The 23,191-nt window shown below is 35.9% G+C and overlaps 1 protein-coding gene across 1 annotated transcript in view; it reads right to left on the reverse strand.

The window, feature by feature from the left end:
- Window positions 1-23,191, reverse strand: part of LOC129222800 (probable ATP-dependent RNA helicase DDX23) — an 87,762-nt gene that overhangs the window by 58,527 nt on the left and 6,044 nt on the right. Inside the window, exon 2 of the mRNA XM_054857345.1 lies at window positions 6,920-6,987. Coding sequence (XP_054713320.1) covers window positions 6,920-6,987 — 68 coding nt within the window. The remainder of the gene's footprint in view (window positions 1-6,919; window positions 6,988-23,191) is intronic.

The raw sequence follows: 23,191 nt of genomic DNA on the forward strand, positions 1-23,191 counted from the left end.
TGCTATGTTTCAATAGCCAGACCCTTCCCCATGCTTGGGCGGGAGGGCGGCGCGCCCAACTTGCCCTTTGATTTTTAGAACGTGCACAACTTGCTGTTTTATCGGCAAAACGGCGCCCTGATTGCCTTTTTGTTCATGAACTGGTACCCTTTTGATTTAAAATTTTTACTAGGAAAAGGAAAGGAGCCAGTGTCCCCTCCTCTTGTTTTCCTACAATGTCTTTCTTCTAAGAGAAAATAGCGAACATCCATCCCTCCCCCTCTCCTCCCAACTTGGATTGTCATTGAGCTCAAGGGCACCCAAAATGGGGGGTAAGGGGGGGCTCAAGCCCCTCCTTAGAAATTAGAACTTTCTTGCTTTTAGTACTTTTTCCTTTGCAAAAATGTAAAAACCTTTTCCAGCCATTGATGAATAATTTATTAAAAATGTCAAAGTTTAATAACTCTAATCTGTACTCAAATCGGTGTCTATGGGGAAAATATCCTGCTAAACAAATGGGGGAAAATATCTGAGCCCTCCCCCCCCTTAAAATTTTGCATATGGGCGCCCATGATTGAGCTGATGGTGAGAAAAGCATGCCTTGCATTATTAGTTGGGATAAAAAGTGGCCTGGGCATTGTAGAGACCAAACAATGTTCTTTCAAGGACCTTTCACTTTAGGAACACTACTGATAAGCCACTGCTGAATTCCCAGAATCACATCCTGACTCCTTGCCTCAGGGTTTGCATCACCTTTTAATTCAATAATGGGGGCTGTTTACACTAGTTTCCAGCGAAGAATACTGGCTGTCATCCTTCCTCCTTATAGCTTCATCACTAGGAAAGTTTCTTTGTCCAATTGACATGTGTTTTAAGATAATTCTAACTCTTCTCTTCCAGCCAGATAAACATAAGTTAGCCCTGCATTTTATAATCTTTCATCCAAATTCATGTTTTTTAATAGCACGTTTACATTTTGAATTAAAATTAAGCAGGTGCAGCGGAGCACTACAAATCCACCAATCTAAAATCCACGTTTTTTTTCCTCCCCCCATGTTTTTTTTTTAAATTTTAAGAAAAAATTTTTTTTTTTATTTGTGCACTGCAAATTTATTTTTTAATTTTATTTCAGTCTATAATAATTTATACGTGGCATCACGTATAATCGACACGTGGTATCAAAGAAACGCAAAAATATGACGAAAATACAAAGCATTCAGCATGTAAAAGCCAATGTGGATGATTTTGGACATTTCAATAGAAAACAAATGACTTAACTATTGCAAATAAATACTAAGTGCTTTCAAACTGGCGCTGTTCATAGGTTTTTGTTTCCTTATTGTGGTGGTTACTTTTTAAGTTACTTCTTAAGTTTGGTTTTTTAAGTTACAGCGAGTAACAGTTGAAAGAATTAGTTATATACTTTTTAAATGATTATAAACTATTCAATTGTACTAGGAAGTAATTCATGAATGTTTTTATTGTTGCGACAGTAAGACATTTGAACCCAGGAATAACAGTATATACTACGACTATATCCACTAATCCTTTGAAGCGATACCATGCATTTTACTTTGGAAAAAATGCCCTTTTTTAATCCTGGAGGGCAGCTCTGGAATAACCTTCCTCCAGCTCACCAATATTCCTGTTCCAACAATCACAAGTGAGTGCAACAACTAACATTTCTACTTTTACTCAAGAAAAATAAAATTTTGAACTATTTTTCCATGACAATTTGATTTATACTATTACAAAAGAGACTAATAGATATGCAAACAATGCATTTAAAAGAAATACAGTCAATGTGTGATAACTCAAAACTAAAGGGACCGACGAAAAACTTCGACTTATTAGGAGTTCGACTTACCGCAAGTTTTGGTATTCAACATTTTATTATTAAAACCATTGAATATTTTAATTAATATTTACATATAACGGACAAAATTACAGGACTTGAAATTTTTTAAGCACAATATGCAGTATAATCAAAAATATTGACAAAAAAAATCAAATGCATGGTTTTGATTTCGCTGGAACCATTTGAATAGAGCTGATTCTACTTCAGGAAACGTGAACACCTACATTCGTTTAAAATTCGGATTCATGGATTCTACCGCTTTAGAAGTTTCTCTTTTTCTTTTAATATCAATGACAGAGTACTTAAAGAAAACTCACTCTGTTTTTCAGGAACTTACAGTGGCGCCGACTCCATGGGGCCTGAGGGGGCCCGAGCCCCCTCAAAAATATTATTGATAATAAATCAAGAAAATTATTAGTTATATTATGCTTTCTAAACTCATAAATTTAACTTTTATTTTCTTTGTTTGAAGATAGTTAATATTAGTTACCTTGTAAAATACATTCAGTAATGAGTTAAAACAAATAATTATTGCGGTAGTAAGCAGGTTAACTGAAAACAAATGGTGTGAATAATGATAGTGTTACGGTGTTGCAAGCACACTTAGAATTTGTCCCAGTTCGCAAACTTACGGATCAAGTCAGTTGCTGGTGGGCAGCGCTGCGACGCGCTCATCTAAGTTTTGCTGATCTGGAAAAAATATACGAGGGTTTGATTTGTCTATTAAATGGGAGGCGTGATAGTTTTGAATACTTTTGGGTATTGTGTTTAAAAGAAAAACCTTCACAAAATGAACAAATTCAACATCCTTCGCTTCCTCAGAATCGACGTATACCAAAGAAGTATGAAAACAATGAAGCCAGCGCACCACACACTTTCAAAATCCCAAAGTACTACAAGGCAATACATTGATGAGGTTTGCGAAATGGCGCAATCTTGCATTATTGGGCGATTTACATCAACTGGACACTGGACTCCCACAGGTCATTGCAGTTGAACAAGAGTGCTTACTTTTATTAAACAGAGGTGAAACAAATTTTGAAAAATCAACTGTTTTTCAAAAATGACCTAGACATTGAGAGACTGCGTTTACATTTGAATATGTTAGCCGATATCACTAATGAAAAAAAAAAACTGGTCTTAAAAAACATGTGTAAATTAAGTTACCATTTTACAAAAATACTGTGCATGTTTGTATTTATTTTTTCCCTTTTTCAAAGTCAAAAAATATGTTTCAGGCTTGTCGAGTTTTCGGGGTTCTAATGTTCATTATATAACTTTAAAATGCTTTAACACTCACTGTTTTTCATCTCAAATTTAGAAAATTTTCCGCTACAAGACTTTCCAGTATGACCCTCCCCCCCCCCCCTCCAATATTTTTTTTTTTAGTCGGCGTCTCTGGGAGTGCTTTTCTATGCAAGTCAAGTGCCCTACCTTTTTCAATGCCTAGCTACGGCACTGCACGGCTCCCGTAAAAAAGAACAAAAAAATGCCTCTTACTAAGACAAGTGACATGATCTAGTTGAACCAGAAAATTTGTATACGAATTTTTAGATTGTTTTACTTTGAAAACGCCATTTCACATTTGTTTGTTTAAATTATACACACCAGAAAATATGTAAATTGGCATTTTCAAGGAACAAAAATCTGACTTTTATTGGGGGGGAGGGGGAACCTCCTAAGTCCCTGGTGATGTCTAGCCCCCCCCCCCCCCCCAATAATTTTTGCAAGTCGGCGCCCCTGGGAACTTATCAGCAAATAATTGAACTAAAAAATGAAGGGAAACGCATTTTAACTTAGGTCAGTCTTTCAATAAAGGTACAATCAGTTGACTTGACAGCTTAACAGCTTAAAAGCAAATTTGTAGTCCAGTAACATGTCAATTTGTAAACAGTAGTACAACAAAAGAAAACAAGCTAACTCATTCCAGCATGTGTAACCCCTTTATCGCACATTGGCTCAACAGCTGCTCATCTTGCTTTAGAGGTCTATTGTGCAGGAATAGCAAGTGAAGGTGAATTAATTTTTCTTTTAAAGTCACTTGTTTCTTTTTTTTTTTTTTAGTTCTTTCGAAATCAATTTCGAGTCATCTTTGAAAAAACTTCGAGTTAAAGGAAGTTAACTTCAAGATACTGAGAATAATTAGCATGGAATTAAAGACAAAGGGGTCGGGACTTAATAAAAACTTCGAGTTATAGTAATATTTGAGTTATCAGACATCGAGTTATCGCGGATTTACTGTATATGAAAGCAAAAGTCGGATCAAAAAGGTAGGTGCCTATAAATATCAACGAAATGAAAATGTTTCTGTTGCTCCATGCATACAGGATATTATTCAGAAGCCTCATGTCTCAATCTTTTGAGAAAAAAAAGCATGTCTTGAAAATTTAAACTCTTCCTTTTTTTTAAATCTATATTATACATTTTGATGAGATCATAATGAACGAAAAATTAAGGAGAAATTTGTTTGCTATTTTTTTAGCATGTTTTCAGAAATGCATTTAACAAACACGGTGTTAACAATTAGAATTTTTTTTTTTTCAATACATTTAGTACTAGTATTGGAAAAAAAAACAACAAACCATTCAAATACAATATTTTTTAAATCCCTAATGTTTCTTCTTTTTTTTTCTATTTTCTGCAATTTTAAAAATTGCACCAACTATCCAAACTACTAGCCAATTATTTGCAAATACTCTCTACAATCAATTTGCTACTTGGAACAAAGAGCAAACAGAATCATTGGCAAGTGTAGCAATGACCACAGGAAAATGCAGAAATTTCAGTGCATATTAAAAACTTTAAAGGATTGTTGTAACTATTGAGAATTCTTCTAAGTAGATAATGAAGTTCAAAATTGTTAATAAGTACAGTTGGACCCCAATTTAGCAAACCTCTATTTAACAAATTTCGTAATTTAGAAAAAAAAATTTCCCCCAACTAAAATGAAGGCAAAAACCCATAAACCGAATAATAATCCCCAAATTAACTAATTATTTTAAAAGCCGAAAAAATTTTTTTTTTTGTTAATTTGAGTTAGGATATATTGGATTGTTTTCCAAATCATCTATCCATCTTGTGCAAAGCAGAAAAAGACTTTTCTGGGAATCAGCAATGTTTGACGAGCAAGTGGGCAACCAATGAATAGCCATTTGAATTAATTTAACGAAGGATAAAAATCATACAGGTGCATAGGAAAGAGGAGTGATATACAGATTTAAACAGGCATTACTGATTGTAATTTGCTCACTTATATGCTTCCTCTAATTTGTTTGTGATTGAAATTATCATGTCATGTCCTTCAAGAAGAAAGTGCCAGAATTTTACTTGCCTAAATTTTGTACCTAATGTCACAGCTTTGCAAAACAAACTGGCTCATTTCTCAAAACGTATTTTTCCAGTCACATTTTTACCACAACCTGAGTTACTATATGGTGGACCAATTGTACAATAGATGAAAGTTTGACAAACATTGCTTGCTCCTTGAGGCATTGTCTGCTAGCTCTTCTGTTTTAAGAATATTCTAAAATTTCTCATTTGTGCATAGTAAATTGAGGACCTGTTTAGATTTTTTGAAACCACCTTTTCTAAGAGGCAATTGCAGGGTCCAAATAACGTAACATTTGATTTTGAATTGTAATAATTTTGTAATAAAATTACAGTACATTTTTAACAGTTAATTATTTTTTCCATGCATTTTCAGTTGTATATCAAGAATTAATTTTTCATTTTGAGAGTTTTTGCCAGTTTCTGCCGCAAAGTGGCAGAAAGTGATTTTTTTCCATGCCGGTTTTAACCGGTTTCTACCAGTGGTTTTAACCGGCTCGGCAGAAACTTGCCAACCCTGGTTGCAGAAAACGAAAATGAAACTCACATTAAAACTGTTACTTTTTCTAACGCTTTATATCAAATAGAAACTGGAAAAACATATCTCATGCAGCAGGCTCTAAATGACAGTATTTTCTTCCCTCCATAAAGTGGAATTGGAACTATTTTGAGTCAAGTATCAAGAAAATTGTCAAAATCTATTACTTAGTACAACAAAATTTCAAATTAACTAGTGTGTAATAAATCACGGAATGCTAAATAAAAAATGTTTAAATATTTTTCTTTTTTTAATTTTGCACCCCAATATCACGAATAACCCTAATTTAACGTACAAAAGTTTTGGTCTCGATGAATTCATTAAATCGGGGTCTGACTGTAATCGTCAACATCAGGTTTAAAAATTAACAAAATGACATTTAAACTTTTAAACTAAAACAAATATTATTGCACTTTACGTTGACTTAACGTTGTTGTTGTAACTTAAGTTATATTCTCTTTAATGAATAATAATATAGCATACACATACAAAAAAATATATATACATATTTAAGTCTGCATAAAAACTTTAAGGCAAGCAAAGTAATATTTTACATAGAGAATTAAAGCACTAATCATTTCTGTAACCTTAATTATTTTTAAGCATTTCCAGTTTCACGCACCAAACTATAGTTGGGGCAAACCTTATAGGTATTTCTATAGTTAAAAATTGGTTTCGAATCATTTGAAGTGAAGTAAAATGCCTCAAATGTTGGACTTGGTACCCCCCTCCAGTAGAAATTCCTAAAACCAACTTCAAATGAATATTTCTGTTCAAACCTAAATAGACAACAATATAATTTTTAGGTTATGGGACAAATATAAATAAAATTCTGCAATTTTAAATTATTAAGATAGTAAAAGCAAAATTTATCTAGAAAAATAATATTTTTCCTTCTTTCAATTAAAAAAACTTTGCGTTAGTATTTTGAGAGTGAAATGTTGCTATTATTCATTTGTCAAATTAAAGTCCCTTGCAATAATATTTCAAAAGTACATTTCTTATTTCAATTCATTATCAAACCCCTTAGAAGAACTTGGAAAGAATTATTATCCCCAAATGCTGACCAATTCTTGATAAAGACAAAAAAGAACAGACCAGAAAAAAAAAAAAAAGAGCGAGCTCATGTTATGAATCAACTATGTTCTTGAAAACATATTACTTGGTAAAAAATGATATTTGTTAATCATAAAATAGACACACAATAAGTCATATACCTCCTTCTTTTCTCTGTCCTGGATTTCTCAGCACTTCTATCAGAATTATGATTTTTTACATAATCCATCTATAATAAAAGAAAAAGAAGAAACATTATGTGCAGTAGAGCCTCGATTAACAAATGTTCCTGTAAACTAAAGCCTATAATTTTTCAAAGAAAGGTAACCAACGTTTAAAAAATAAAGTAAAATTAATAAAATCGTGAATTTTCAATTTGAAAAAAAAAAAATCTTTTTGTGAAATTTGTGTTTTTTTTAAGTGCATCTTTCAAGATTTAACTTGACATTGTAAAAAAATTCATTTGACTTTTTTAAACTAACAAGGCTTTTTCCTATTTAGTTTTTTAACTGTAAAACATAACTTTAAAAAGTTTCCTTTCATCTTTTTAAAATGTGCTATTGGATTTTTAATTAATAATTTCAAAAATTTGCTATCCTGACAAGTTTTTATACAAAGTTTCTATCAACCAAGATTTCTGACATCTAAGCCATATCGAGGCATATTTTGTCAAAAATTGAGGTTTATACCAAAGTCCAAAATTGCTGTTGTTTTTGTTGCCAGGGCCGACCCAAGAGGGGGGCGAGCGGGACAATCGCCTCGGGCGCTACGAAATGGGGGGCGCCTCAAGGTGCCCCTTGTTTCAACGGAACACGACGACATTCACACAAAATGAGGGACGCAGCAAGGCGCCCCCTCATTGTATAAAATGCCCCGATTGCATAAAATTAGGGGCGCCTTGAGGCGCCCCCCTCATTTTATGTATCATAAATACACAGTGAAAAACACAAAATACAGAATCATTGCAATGACTCTCTATTTTTTTTTTCCTAGAGCATGAGAATATTCCTCTCTCTGTCTCCAAAACATTAGTTTCCTTTGTATCATTGAAGCAGATACAATATCTGAGAATATAACTATTTAGAATCAAACAAAGGGCACTTCTCCTTTGTCTAGTTCTCACCAAATTTGCTTGAATTCTGCCCCTGCGTGCAGTGATGTAACCAGAAAAAGTTTTAAGGAGGCACATTGAAAAAACAAAAAAAACAGATTTTTTTTTTTTTTTGATCGGATAGGAAAAAAGGTCAAAAGGTGTCCAGTCAAAAGTTTAAAACTTCTAGTTTTGAAAACGCAATTTTAGCTTTAAAAACGCAACTATAGGCCATGTTTATTGACGTTAGGGAGGGGAGCTCAGAAACTGTTTCCGATCGATTATTTTTTAAATCGATTGAAAATCAATTCCTTCTCCCTCGGCCAAGTTTTCGAAATTGAAGTTTCAAAAATGCAACTTTAGACCCACTTTGAAGATTTCATGGACGGGAGAATCTGGATCATTTTCCCACGAAAACTGTTTAAAATTATGGTTCAAAAACTTTAAGACATGCTTTCAGGGTTGGCCGGATTGGACCCAATTGGGTTTGGACCCAGTGGGTTTTTTTGAAAAAACCCATCTAAAAAAAACCCATTATTTAACCCACTTTTGGGTTTTTTAAAATTTTCTGAGAATTCTCTTTAATTAATTCAAATACTTTCACAATTTAAACTTTTTTATTTGTTCTTCACCACAGGACAATGGTTATAAAAAATGAATTTTGAGCTTTATAGTATTTCTTAACTGTTAATGGCATTAAAAAAGTTCTTCAAAGATTTTTAAAAATAAATATATTTAACTTTTTTCTTTAACTGGACAATAAATAATTCAAATTATCTTGACTAAGTCCTGTCACGTCTGATTTCTCAATATTTGTAGATTGTACAGAGGAAACTATTCTAGCCAGAAGTCTTTCGTGTGAATTATTTTCTGCAAACCGACACGTCACAAATCTCAAACACACACAAGGTATATTTTTTAGAAATTAACAGGTTTTACAAATGGTCGGACGGAAAACAGAATAGGATGTAGAGTATTTTCCTTTTCTTACCAAAAAGTTTAATATTCCTTACTTGGTACACAGAAATAGAAAAACAGGCAACATTAAATTCAAAGAAATGTCTTGATTAAGCTGGAATTCAGTAAAAAGGGATTTAAACTATTTGAGGTTCTACAGTAGTTTCGCATAACAAAATGAAATACAATAAAGTAAAATGCAAAAAAAAAAAAATAATAATGTAGTAATTAAAAATGAGCGTACGAACAAAGATTTTATCACTGGAGAAGTAACTTTGCCGTAACTGTTGGTAATCATGGAAACTAAAAAATCTGAAACTTCACCATTCTTGGGTTTCGTCGTCTTTTATACTTTTCTTCGGAAAACGCTCCATTTTCCAGCTTTTTTTACCCCAATACAATTTTTATGCTTTGTCCATATACTTACGTTACAATATTCTACAAGTACCCCACATTTTCCCTAAAAAAAGACAAAAAACCCACATTTCTTTTTAAAACCCAGCTTTAGTTGGGTTTTTTTGGGTTTTATTTAAAAAACCCCAAAAAACCCTGGGTCCATGGGCTTTTTTAAAAAAAACCCGGGTTTTTGCCAACCCTGCATGCTTTACATTCAGGGGCAATTCCACTTAAATTTTTTGTAAGTGTTGATTGAAAAACCCATTTTTTGTGATATTAAAGAAAAGCGGCATGGGGACCCTTGCACGAATATTTTCTTAAACTTAAGTCTTAAAACGCAATTTGTAAGGCCATATTTTGTAATATTAGGGCCAGTGATTTTTCGAAATTAGAGCTCCAAAATGCAATTCTAAGCGATTTTCAATTGTTGTTGAGTATTTGTGGGCTTCTCCCTAAAACTTACAAATATTTGATGCAAAAGAATAACATCTTTGTTTATAACACATATGAAAGTTGGTATTAAGTTTGTTCAAGTAAAATCACAAAAAACTCTTGAAAAGAATCATTGGATGAGTCCAGATCGAAATCTAATTTCGATGTAATTTACTTCGATAAATACATTTTCTATTTATAATCAGCAACTTAATTATTTGTGTTCTTAGTTTGATCAATTGACAAAACCAAATAACCAATTCAGTTTTAATTGTTAGTTTTTTTATCAAGTGCGATAACATTTTACTAGATAAATATTTGAATTTTTAACATTTCCATTTTTCAAAAAGTTTTTGGAGCATTAATGTTTCACAAATTTTTGAAACATTGTCTTTTAATTTGTATTACACATAACCTTCTGATTGTTCTGTTCATTAATATGTAAGAAATTCAAGTATTTATTATGCACTGATGTTATAGCTACCTTGATTTTTTTTGTGTGTATGGGGGGGGGGGTGCCAGGAAACTTTTGCCCCGGGCGACGTCAGAGCTTCGGACGGCCCTGTTTGTTGCTGCCCTATTTTGGGCCCTATAAAGTACTAACTTTTAATTATGCAGTAAAATCGATAAATAATAGATAGATTCCCCCCCCCCCCCCATTTTTCTTTCGCGAAAAACATCAGTGATACACCAGCATTTAGATGCTTTTCAAGGCCGATACGTCGAAGTTTTCTGCAAGTTTGCAGATGCCGGTGAACCATCGGCGCCGATGTATTGTCCGGTCAAGTCCTAGTAGATATGCATTCAAAGCCATGAGAGATGACTCACAAAAATCATGTTCCTTTACCAAAATCGTGACTTGTGAGTGTTAAAGTTGAAAACTGGGAAATTTGGTTAGTAGCCAGTGGCCGGTAGACTCAGTTTTATTAGTAGCCACTTTTTAAAACTGCAACTATGTTTCAAATTTTTATTAATAATGAAAAAATGTATCATCATAATATCGCTCATACACAAGAAAGGTGACACAACCAGAAAGCATAAAATTTTACAGAAGAGACAAAAAAATAAATAAATAAATAAACCTTTTAGTACAGTGCAAAATGAGGAAAAAGTTCGATTTTAGAGCATTGGTAAATCATTTTGCAAACAATAGGGACCTTTATGATGTTTTGTTTGTTGGAAGCAACATATCAAACTGTTATATATTTTAAAATGAACTGCAAAATATGTGTTTTAAGTTGTGTTACTTTTTTTGTGCATGAGTGATATATTAAACATTGTTTTCTGTAACCTGCCAACTATTCATGAGCATGTCCTAGAAGATGTACGCAAAATGCTTTTAGTTTTTAAATATGACTTGTAAAAGACATTAAAAATCTTGCATGATATGTTTCTGTTTATTTCACCATGTCATCGCTGAGCAGCAATCGTAAGGCAGGTGGCACGTGCAGGGTTAAAAGTGCAAATGATGGTACACTGCTGCATCTGAATTTATCCCTCTAGAGGTGGGGAAAAGGAAAACAATGGGGTAGCTCGGAACAGGGGGGGGGAGGAATGTGGTTCGATTAGGAATGCAAGTAGAGTGACGGAGCAAGAGTTGCCACCAGGGGGTGGCGATCGATGACACATTTTTTAGTTGCCACTTTTGTAACTTTAATCGCCACGTGGCGAGTGGAGCTGCTAATTTTCAGCTTTAGTGAGTATCAAAAGGTATTGCTGACAAATTTTTATTGACAAAATGATTTCTTCATCCTAATCTCAGCAGTCATGGCATGAAAGCTATTTCTTCAATTGTGTAGTTTTACTGGTTATGCAGGACTACCCTTATTGACATCTTTAATTTTAATCTCCAAAGTTTTCTCATATGTATACATCTTCAGCAAAAAGAACAAGTACTTTTTTGAATAGAGTCTAAAGCTAACAGCTTTGAATCGAGTCTAAAGCTAACAGGTATCTTTTGCATTTCTTTTCAGCCCAATATTAACCACTTCATTGTAAAAAATACAATCAATTTTGTGCCTCTGCTTTTCAAATTTTCAACGGAATATGCCAGTTTTTTTACGTATTTGGTTAAACAATCTACTATTGCGTTCGAGCATACATTACAGTTTTCACATTACATGCTGCATCTAAACAGGCTTACAAATAAACAAAAATTCTTTCTTTTAAACTTCTAGAAACTTTTTTTTTGTATTGTTGTAGTTTTTTAAACTAAATTATCTTAAATCTTGATTTAAATCAATGATTTTTTTCATCAATTGCTTTAAATTATGATTTAAAGCATGCTGATTTAAATTACTCAACCCTACAGCCAATATAAATACAATGGCTGATGATCAGTGGTTGGAAAAACTACATTTTTTTTTTGCAGCGAACTACAACTACTTTATTATAAATGTAGTTAACTACAACTACTTTTTTCAAAATGTAGCAACTACAAACTACTTTTGAAAAGTAGTCGCTACTTTGCTACTTTTTAAAAAATAAATTAATGAAAAGCGTTGGATTTAAAATGTGAAAGAATTCAACCTTCAAATTTTTAATTCTTTCCTGACAGTGAATTTTTAATTCAAGAAGTACAACTCGGCTACTTGAAAATGTAAATAAATGCAGGTGTAATTTGATTTAAATTTTACATAGGTATACATATACATAAAATTGATTGCAGAGAAGACAAAATATTTTAAACAAAAGAGAAACATTTTAATTTCCATTATAGGAGTTGATTTTATAGGAACTTATATTTTGTAGAAGTACTAAGTAATTGATTTTTAGCTTCAAGTTACGGGTCTGGACATGGACACCATCTCCTTTCTTACAACACTGATAAAATGAATAAAAACGTTATTCAATTTTACCGAATAACCTGAAAAACTTACAATATTTAATAATTGACTTTTATTACGTTAACATGTCAAAACTCAATCAGTAAAAAAGAAAAAAAAATAAGAAATAGAAAAAATATCCCAAACGGTCCTAGTATTAAAAATCAAATATTAATAAATATTTGAAATATGAAAAAGAACTAAGAATGTTTACTTTACTTCTATGTGTAATTTTAAACTGCTGTGGATTCGCACAGCAACGCAATTCGAAAAACGCGAAACGGCTGTATAGCGAGTTCTTCTCGAAGAACGAATTTTGGAGCTAGCGCGAAATCCTTACCCGCAACGTGAAAATTTTCGGAACTGAGTCGATGGGCTTAAGTATTGCCTTTTTTAATTGGGTATTTTTTTTTTTTTTGGTGCCGTGAATGGATTTTTTTCTTTAGCATCACTGAAAGCGGAAGTTCTCACACCATACTAGTCGAAACTCGCTTTGTTGACGTATAAATCACCACTCCGTATATTTTTCATTCAAAATATGACGTTGATAAAACATAATTTCACATAAGTGGGCTTTAGCTAAAGTTTGAAAATGAAAGGAAGAATAGAAAGTTTCTGACAACTAAAGAAATTTAAAGATTTTTGAAATGCTTGAACAACTAAAAATGCGTCGAATATAATTACTGCATCTATTGTACAGTACTGTTACAAATTCTGTAAATAGTAATTATTGTTGGAACGTAACCTGTAAATAGTTTCCCGTAAGGAATATACAACCCCTTTTTCATATGGCTAAAATATACGACCCCTATTCCCTTTTTGTTCATTGATAAAAGTTGATAACGGACAACGCATTTCGAGAAGCGTGTGGAATATTTGAGAAAATTCTTTTCGGTGTATTTAAGCCGTTAGCGATGGATAAACAGTTAGTTTCGATTGAGATTTTCGAACTGAGTGCATTTTTGCTCTGTTTATAGCGAGGTATTTCGCTGTGTTGTTTTCGTATTTGGAAGTAAATACGTGTGTAAACGGTGAGTTTACGGTGTTGTGTGATAATTGCTTAATTGCTGATGAATAATTTAGCAGTTGTTGAAGATCTTTCCTGTATATAGTGTAAATAAATCTCCTGTGTTTTTATCAAGAACTGTGTCTTCATTTCAAGAAAGTGGAAGTCGCACCGAATCCGTTACAATTTGGCGCCCAACGTGGGGCTACTTCAGGACTTTCTTGCAGTAAGTGTGACTTTGGACATTTTTTCATAAAGACTTTTTAAATTTGGACTTTATTTGTATGGTGATTACTCGCGCAATGGATGAACAATTAAAACAACTGCTTGATGCAATCAACTCTGTGAAGAGTGATATGGCGGCTAATCAAGAACAATTAAAAAGTGACTTGACTGCAAGTTTTACTGCAAATCAAGAACAATTAAAAAATGATATGGCGGCTAATCAAGAACAATTAAAAAGTGATCTGACTGCAAGTATGTTGGCAAATCAAGACCAGTTAAAAAGCGATTTAACGGTGCTGAAAAAGGACTTAACGGTGCTGAAAAAGGACTTAACGTCTAACCAAGAAGAAATTAAAAATGACCTTATTTCGGTAAAGACTGTGATGGAAAATAAATTTAATGACATAGAGCATCGAGTTGATGCAATTGAAGAAAAATTTGATACCGTTGAAAGCCGATTCAATGCTGTAGAAAATAAATTTGAAGATGAAGATAGAAGATTTCATCTACTTAAAGAAGAGATCTTTAAGGACGTGGAAAGGAGATTGGCGACCGCGGAAAGCAGCTCTGTACAGTTTGGCGCTCCCACATCGGTTGCTCGACCGTCCATTAAACTTGCCACATTTGATGGGAAAACTTCGTGGCAGGTTTACAAAACTCAATTCATGATAGTGGCGGAAGCGAACGGATGGGACTCTGCTACCAAGGCCTGTCATCTTGCAGCATCCCTGAGAGGTGACGCAGCGGACATTCTCCAGACCCTTCCGGACAGCCAGCGCCTGGATTTCGCCGCCCTCACATCTGCGTTGGAGCTTCGCTTCGGTGAGAAGTGCCAGAAAGATTTCAGCCGACTCCAGTTGAAATCCCGTTTCCAGAAAACCGGGGAAACCCTGCAAGAGCTAGCGGCGGACGTCGAGAGATTGTCTCATCTTGCTTTTTGTGACTGTCCTGCGGATGTTCGAGACAACCTGGCACTCAACTACTACATCGACGGGGTTCGAGATCCGGAAATCCAGAAAGCTCTACGGATGGCGGATGTCAAAGACCTGAGTTCTGCTGTTGTGTATGCAATGAAGTTGGAGGCCGCCCAGCAAGCAACCCGCAAGGATCGCCATTCAATCCGCGGCGTGAAAACTGATGAGCCTGATCCGGTTTCGTCACGTTTTGCTGATCTGGAAAAGCAGATAAAAGAAATTGCAGGAATCCTCAAAAGGAATTCGGCTCCCAAGGACCATAATGGACAATCACTTAAGTGCTGGAAATGTGGTGGCGAGGGTCACTTACGAAGAAACTGTGAAGCTCGTCAAGAAACCAGAGGGAAGAGCACCTCTCCCTCGCAGGTCCAGGAAAACTAAGCCATGGCAATCTCGCGGGGCGGAGGTCGCCAAATTGGAATGAGCCCCATCTTAAAGTTTTCCAGATTTCATCGACGAGTGGCGGCAGTAATGGACTGTTTGTTTACGCATATGTAAACGGGTTTCCCTGCGAACTGATTATTGACACTGGAGCCAATGTTACGATCATTAGAACAGATGTGGCTCGTCAATTTGGACTCAACATTCTGTGGACGCCGCCCTGCGTTACCCTCCAAACTGTGACAGGTGACAAGATCGAGATTGAAGGTAAAGTGAACTTAGAAATTGTGTTTGGAAATGCCATTTACCATCATACCGCATTCGTTGCTGCTATCATAGACCCCTTCATTCTCGGATTGGACTTTTTAAAGAAGTATGACTTCAACCTCGACTTCAAGACTAACGAGCTGCACTCGACGAGAGAAGACATAGCAGTCTTTCCCGCAGAAAGTGATGTAAAATCCGCTCATCAAATAATTGCCCAAACAGATTTATCAATTCCCTCAAGGTCAGAATCATTAATACCCGGCTCCATTGAAGAAAGCAATAGTTTTAGATTTGGACTCATTGAATACCCCAACTTAAGCAATAACCCAAAAGGAGTGCTGGTGGCATCTACGCTTGTGGACCTTTCCAAGGATGTAATTCCTGTGAGAGTCGCCAACATGAGTGAAAGGCCAAGGAATATCCGGAAAGGCGAAGTGTTAGCAACTTGTACTCCCGTAAACTGCATCATTAGAAGAATCAATTCCCCCGAGACTGTGTCTTCTGAGTCCTTGACATCGAAGTTAATTGGGAGTGCACCCTTATCGAAGGATCAAAGAACTGCTGCGGAACAATTGGTGGACGACTTCAAGCATCTGTTTTCATCTACATCGGAGGATGTGGGCCGGACGAATTTAACGCAGCATAGGATCTACACTGGAGAACACCCCCCTATTAAACAGCATCCAAGACGACTACCGTTCGCCAAGAAGGAAGAGGTTGAGACCCTCCTGAAAGAGATGAAGGAGAATGATGTAATCGAACCGTCATCCAGTCCTTGGGCCTCTCCCATCGTCTTGGTCCGAAAGAAAGATGGCTCCACCAGATTTTGTGTCGATTACCGACGACTGAATGAAATCACCAAGAAAGACAGTTACCCTCTTCCACGGATAGACGACACCTTAGACACTCTTTCCGGACACAAGTGGTTTTCGACCCTGGACTTGAAGAGCGGCTACTGGCAGGTTGAGATACACCCTGATGACCGAGAGAAGACAGCGTTTACAACTGGACAAGGCTTATGGCAGTTTAAAGTGATGCCCTTCGGCCTCTGCAATGCACCAGCTACGTTCGAACGTCTTATGGAGACAGTGTTAAGAGGACTTTCCTACGAATCCTGTCTGGTCTACTTAGACGATATCATCATCGTGGGACGCAGCTTCGAAGAACATCTGGCAAATCTTAGGAAGGTGCTGCAAAAGCTTAAGGAAGCCAATCTGAAGTTAAGCCCGTCCAAATGTAATTTGTTCCGCCGGGAAGTGAACTACCTTGGTCACATCATCTCTTCTGAGGGTGTACAAACCGATCCAGAGAAGGTATCTGCGGTCAGGAGTTGGAGTCGTCCCGAAAACATCCATCAGCTGCGAAGTTTCCTGGGGCTCTGCACCTACTACAGGAAGTTTGTAAAGGGTTTTTCCAACATTGCACGACCTTTGCATAAGCTGACGGAGAGCAAGCAAAAGTTCGAATGGTCCAAAGAATGCGAAGATGCATTTCTACGACTGAAGGAGGCTTTAACATCAACGCCTATCCTCGCCTATCCTCAGCCTGAAAAATCCTTCATCCTGGACACTGATGCGAGCAACGAGGGCATCGGAGCTGTTTTATCCCAAGAAATTGACGGAAATGAACATGTCATCGCTTACTGGAGCAAATGCTTATCAAAGTCGGAGCGAAATTACTGCGTCACCAGAAAGGAGTTACTGGCCATAGTGAAAGCTGTAGAACACTTCCATCATTACCTCTACGGCCGAAAATTTCTGCTTCGGACAGATCATGCCTCATTAACTTGGCTTTTGAACTTCAAAAATCCGGAAGGCCAGATAGCCAGATGGATACAGCGGCTCCAGGAATATGACATGGAGATCAAGCATCGAAAAGGGTTATCTCACGGTAATGCTGACGCTTTATCAAGGAGACCCTGTCCTGAGAACTGCAATTATTGTTCCCGAATCGAGAAACAGTATGGAACGACTAGCCCTACCGCCTATCAGGTGACAGTGACTCCAATATCATCAGAACCTGATCCATGGAGTGACGACCAAGTTCGAAATGATCAGCTTGAAGACCCCGACATAAAACCAATTTTGGAGTTCATGGAAAGTGACAGTCGGCGCCCTAGCTGGCAGGACGTTTCCATCTTCAGTCCTGCAACAAAAAGATACTGGGCTTTATGGAACTCGCTCCATTTACGGAACGGCGTACTGTACCGGAAATGGGAATCTGACGACGGCAAAACATCTAGGTGGCAGTTACTACTTCCCCGATCAAGGATTTCAGATGTTCTGAAAGAAATACATAGTAGTGCGACTGGAGGACATTTTGGTGTCTTGAAAACCCTCAATAAAGTTCGGGAGCGCTTCTTCTGGAGCAAGGCGAAGGATGACGTGGAGAAGTGGTGCCATTCTTGTGACGCCTGTGCTGCTCGTAAAGGACCGAAGAAGAGAAGCAGAGGGAAGCTACATCTGTACAACGTTGGAGCTCCTTTCGAACGAATTGGGATTGACATCCTGGGTCCTCTACCAAGAACTGCTGATGGGAACAAATACATTCTTGTTTCCATCGACTACTTCACCAAATGGCCGGAAGCATATCCCATTCCAGATCAAGAGGCTACCACCGTAGCAGAGACTCTGGTCCAACACTGGATCTCGAGATATGGAACACCTTTGCAGATTCATTCCGATCAAGGGAGGAACTTCATCTCTGCTGTGTTTAAGGGCCTATGTCAAATTTTCGGAATTGAGAAAACTAGGACAACACCACTACACCCACAATCGGACGGCATGGTGGAGAGATTTAACCGCACGATCCTAAATAATCTCTCGCTTATGGTATCCAGAAATCAACAGGATTGGGACAAGAAGCTACCTTTGTTCCTGCTGGCCTACCGCAGTGCTGTCCACGAGACTACCGGATATGCCCCATCTCAGATGCTCTTCGGACGAGAGCTTCGGCTACCTTGTGATCTCGTCTTCGGTCGTCCTCCGGATGCGCCTTCATGGCCTGAGGAGTACATCCAGGATCTCCAGGCCCGGTTGGAAGACGTTCATAACTTCGCACGAGAGCGAATCAACATCGCGGCGGAGAAGATGAAGACCCGATACGACACAAGATCTACTGGACATGAATTCAACGATGGCGACAAGGTTTGGTTATGGAATCCCATCCGACGGAAAGGTCTGTCACCCAAATTGCAGTCGCATTGGGATGGACCCTACAAAGTCCTTAACCGACTGAATGACGTCGTAGTGAGGATCCAAAAATCACCTAATGCAAAACCTAGGGTTGTACATTATGATCGGTTAGCCCCATACTATGGCCATAGTTCATGAGTATTACGTAAACAACCATGGTTGATAACATAAAAGTTGTAGATAATTTTTGCTTTTAATGTTTAGTAATATTTCTTGTTATTATTGTGCTTTTTGTATCTGTCAGTTATTAATTAATGTGTATATTTGTAAACTTGTTATAGAAGTTTGGCACCCTTTCTGGGGATTGTACTGCCCGGGACGTGCAGTCCTTAGGAAGGGGGCAATGTTACAAATTCTGTAAATAGTAATTATTGTTGGAACGTAACCTGTAAATAGTTTCCCGTAAGGAATATACAACCCCTTTTTCATATGGCTAAAATATACGACCCCTATTCCCTTTTTGTTCATTGATAAAAGTTGATAACGGACAACGCATTTCGAGAAGCGTGTGGAATATTTGAGAAAATTCTTTTCGGTGTATTTAAGCCGTTAGCGATGGATAAACAGTTAGTTTCGATTGAGATTTTCGAACTGAGTGCATTTTTGCTCTGTTTATAGCGAGGTATTTCGCTGTGTTGTTTTCGTATTTGGAAGTAAATACGTGTGTAAACGGTGAGTTTACGGTGTTGTGTGATAATTGCTTAATTGCTGATGAATAATTTAGCAGTTGTTGAAGATCTTTCCTGTATATAGTGTAAATAAATCTCCTGTGTTTTTATCAAGAACTGTGTCTTCATTTCAAGAAAGTGGAAGTCGCACCGAATCCGTTACAGTACTATTGTTGTGGTTGTGCTGCATTTTATTGTTGCTACATACTATACGTACCGTACTGTTTCATTTTACGCCATTCTCTCTCATTGATTATGTGCATCCTAACAGTATTTTTATTCAATACAGGGGTGATTGTAACACCATGAAAAAATACCTGAACTTTTTTTTTCCAAGAAGAATAAGTGTTTTGATGGGCATATATATACACATTACGTGTATGTACACATCATATTATGTATATAAATAATTTAGATACATAGTTATTTGTTGGGGCTAAAACTCTTACTTCATACGTCCATGTGCATGGTGGGAATTAAATTCTTTTAATTTTTCTCATTTCTTAAAATTTTTCAAAGAATGTTTTATTTTCCTCCTTTGTATCTGAATCCTTAACCACTAATTACATTCATTTACTAATACACTAAAGCCTAATACACCAGCATTTTTTAATGATTCCCAGTTTCTTTTATGAGTATTTGTAGAAGAATGTTGCATTGCAATAATGCCTTCACACCATCATTAGCATATGTAACGGGCTTGTTGCTAGAAACACAAAACCAAAATCCAGCCCTATTAATTTTTTTACACTATATTTCCATCTTTTCATTGTAGGAATCCACTCTGTTTAACAATTCTCAATTAAACTTGTTCTTCTTTCCTGCATCGATGGAGCCAATATCTTCAGATTTATCCAGATACCTCATTTTTTAAATGAGAACATGCAAAGTTCAAATGAATAAATTTATCAAACAAAAAAAGTAGCGAAATGAAAAGTAAGAGTTAACTAGTAAAATTTAATTAAACAAACTAATTTATATTTACGAGGAGCATATTAATAACGATAAAGTATAATTAGAATTAGTTCAATAACAACAGAACGTGCACAGATAAAGATCATAAACCAGGATATAAAATAAAGAAAATATTTGCATACGATCAAGTCCTCCAACTGCCATAAAGAACAAAGACAGGAGTCGAAGCTCTTATCACTTTTCTCTTCCTACCTTCCCCCAGTTTACAAAACATGACCGTAGCTTACGCTTTATATTTTTACCAAATGTCTTCAATTTGGATATTTTCGTTTCATTAAACATGGCCCTAAATTTTACTAAAGAGTCATTCCATGTCAAGTGACCTAGGGGTCCCCACTCGACAATCTTCGATTTGGATGAAATTTTATAGAGGCGTAGAGATGCCTTTGGAACTAACCCGGGCAAGTTTTCAGCTTCCTAGATCTAAATCCTGAGGATCTAGGATTGCCGAAAAAAGTGATCCAAAATGGCGGATCAGCTTTTTGTGCCAAATTGACAACTTTAGACTAAATTTACAGAAAGTTTTATCACACTGGAAACCTGAAATTTTAGGCACTTAAAGTACGTTTGGTCGTTAATATGTTCAAGTATTTTCGTGAATTTGAGCTTATTAGATTTTGTGTAGCACGCGCGTGAACTTACAGAAAAACGCAATGAGGCAAGATTTTCCTAGATTTTAAGTTGTCATAAAATCTAAACAAAAATAATTCAAAAGTTCTTGCTTCGTGATTCCATTGTAAAAACACTTGTTTTTAATGGGTTACAGTTACAGAGCTTAAATATCTATTTTCTAAACGATATTGTCATTCAAAGTGGCTATCAAAACCGTTCAAGTGAAAAATAGCCTATATTCAAAGCGTTATAGCTCAAGTTTGTCACCTCGCATCTTCTTTTCGTTTAAACCATTAGAAAAAACAGATTTTTTCCTTTCAAAATAAGTTTTTTTTTCGATGGTGTTCTTTCGTTTAAGGACAAAAAAATGAGCTCGAAATTTTGTCTGTCGTAACGAATTGCGATGTTTAAGAGCAGGTCGCGGAAAATTTTATCACACTGGAAGCCTGAAATTTTAGGGGCTCAAAGTACGTTTAGCCGTTAGTATATTCAAGTATTTTTGTGAATTTGAGTTCGTTAGATTTTGTGTAACATGCGGTTAAACTCGTGGAAAAACGCGATTGGGAAAATTTTCCCTAGATTTTATGTTATCATAAAACCTGAACAAAATGAATTCAAAGGCTCATGCTTCGTGATTTCACTGCAAAAGTACTTGTTTTTAATAGGCCACAGTTTCAGAGCTTAAATATCTATTTTCTAAAAGATATTGTCATCCAAAGTGGCTATCGAAACCGTTCAAGTGAAAAATATCCTATTTTCAACGCGCTTTAGCTCAAGTTTGTCATCTCGCTTCTTTTTTTCAGTAAGACCATTAGAAAAAACAGATGTTTTCTTATCAAAATAAGTTTTTTCTTCGATGGTCTTCTCTTAAATAGTGGTTTAAAAATGAGCTTGAAAAACTCTTTGTCGCTCTCACGAGAAAAGCTGGTTCCTCAATGTATAACGGGTAGTGATTGCCTTGGAAACGAGTTTATGGTGGTTTATGGCAGCTACTAGTCAGAATTAGTTTTTCATTCTTCTTTTTGAGAGTTAATCTTTCAAATTAAATAGGATACCTGAAATTTTCTTTTAATAAAAAATGAGTTATTACAAACGATTTCTGTGACAGATTAAAAAACAATGTTAAGAACAAGTGTATGGCAACAGCTTGAATAATAATAATTTAAAAATCGTTTGCTCCTTTAAAAAACAGAAACTATTTATCGTCTTTCTTCTTCAATTCGATTATTTATTGTAAAGTTGGATATAAAAAAAATGTCTTTACTTGGCTTATCTCATCATAGTATGTTATACTTATGTCGACATTGCTGGGAGAGATTCGAAATGCTTTCTAGTGAGTAGTCATTTTTCATCTGCATTACTTTATTTATCAAGCATGGTTTCGATAATAGACATTAGTAATTTATTTTGGTTTACTTGTACTTTTCAATTTATTTACGTTTGAATTTTTATTAAAACTTTCAATGGAATCTAATAAAGGTGACGATTTTTCCCCATGCTCCATTGGACTTATAAATGGTTCAAGTTGCCATTTAATGACTTTTAATAAAAAAAAAAAGGATTGAAATTGATTCGCGATCTTGATCCAGATCATCAGAATTTGCTGTTTAAGCATACTCGTCGAACTTTTAACAATGTATCAACAATATGTTTGCACCATGAAGCACTGCTTTTATCCCAATATGAGTACTTGCAAAAATGCTGTTGCAATCCGTTTGAAAATCCTGGTCATTCTTCGAAAAAAAGTCTAAGAGCTTTAAATACATCTACAATTAATCGACTAAAAAAAGTAACAAAGAAGGACTTTCTACCTGGTCAAAAATTGTGTATCAGCTGTCGAAAAAAGTTAGGAAGTTTGACTTTATCATTATCATCATCCTCATCATCTGATTGTGATGAACCAGTTGAAGCTGCCGAAAAATTAAATCGCAGTTTAGCAGCTATCGGCGTATCTCCTTTGAAATTTCAAAGAGTGAATAAACGGGATTCAGAGGGATATGGAAAACGCAAAATTGCTGAGACACAGATCTTAATCGGAAAGAAAATTGCAGCTTCAGGTGGTTTAAATGCTGCAATTGTTTCACAACCTAGTGCTGCCATCATACAACATTGTACAGATTGCTCTGATTATGCTGAGCTCCTAAATGACATCAAAGATAAATTGAATACTTCGACAAATCGAGATGAAAAACTACAAATCTTAACTTTGGCTCCAAGCAGTTGGTCAATTAAAAAAGTAATGTCAGAGTTTTGTGTTTCTGAAAGAATGATCAAAACGGCGAGAAAGCTAAAAGCAGAATGTGGTGTGCTTGCCTTGCCAGCCAGAAAAAGAGGCAAAGTTTTGTCTGAAGTGGTTAAAAATCGAGTAGTTAGTTTTTTTGAAGATGATGAGTTTAGCCGCATTTGCCCTGGAAAAAAGGATTATGTATCT

This window comes from Uloborus diversus, chromosome 5 (genome assembly GCF_026930045.1).
Source record: "Uloborus diversus isolate 005 chromosome 5, Udiv.v.3.1, whole genome shotgun sequence".
NCBI classification, from domain to species: domain Eukaryota; kingdom Metazoa; phylum Arthropoda; class Arachnida; order Araneae; family Uloboridae; genus Uloborus; species Uloborus diversus.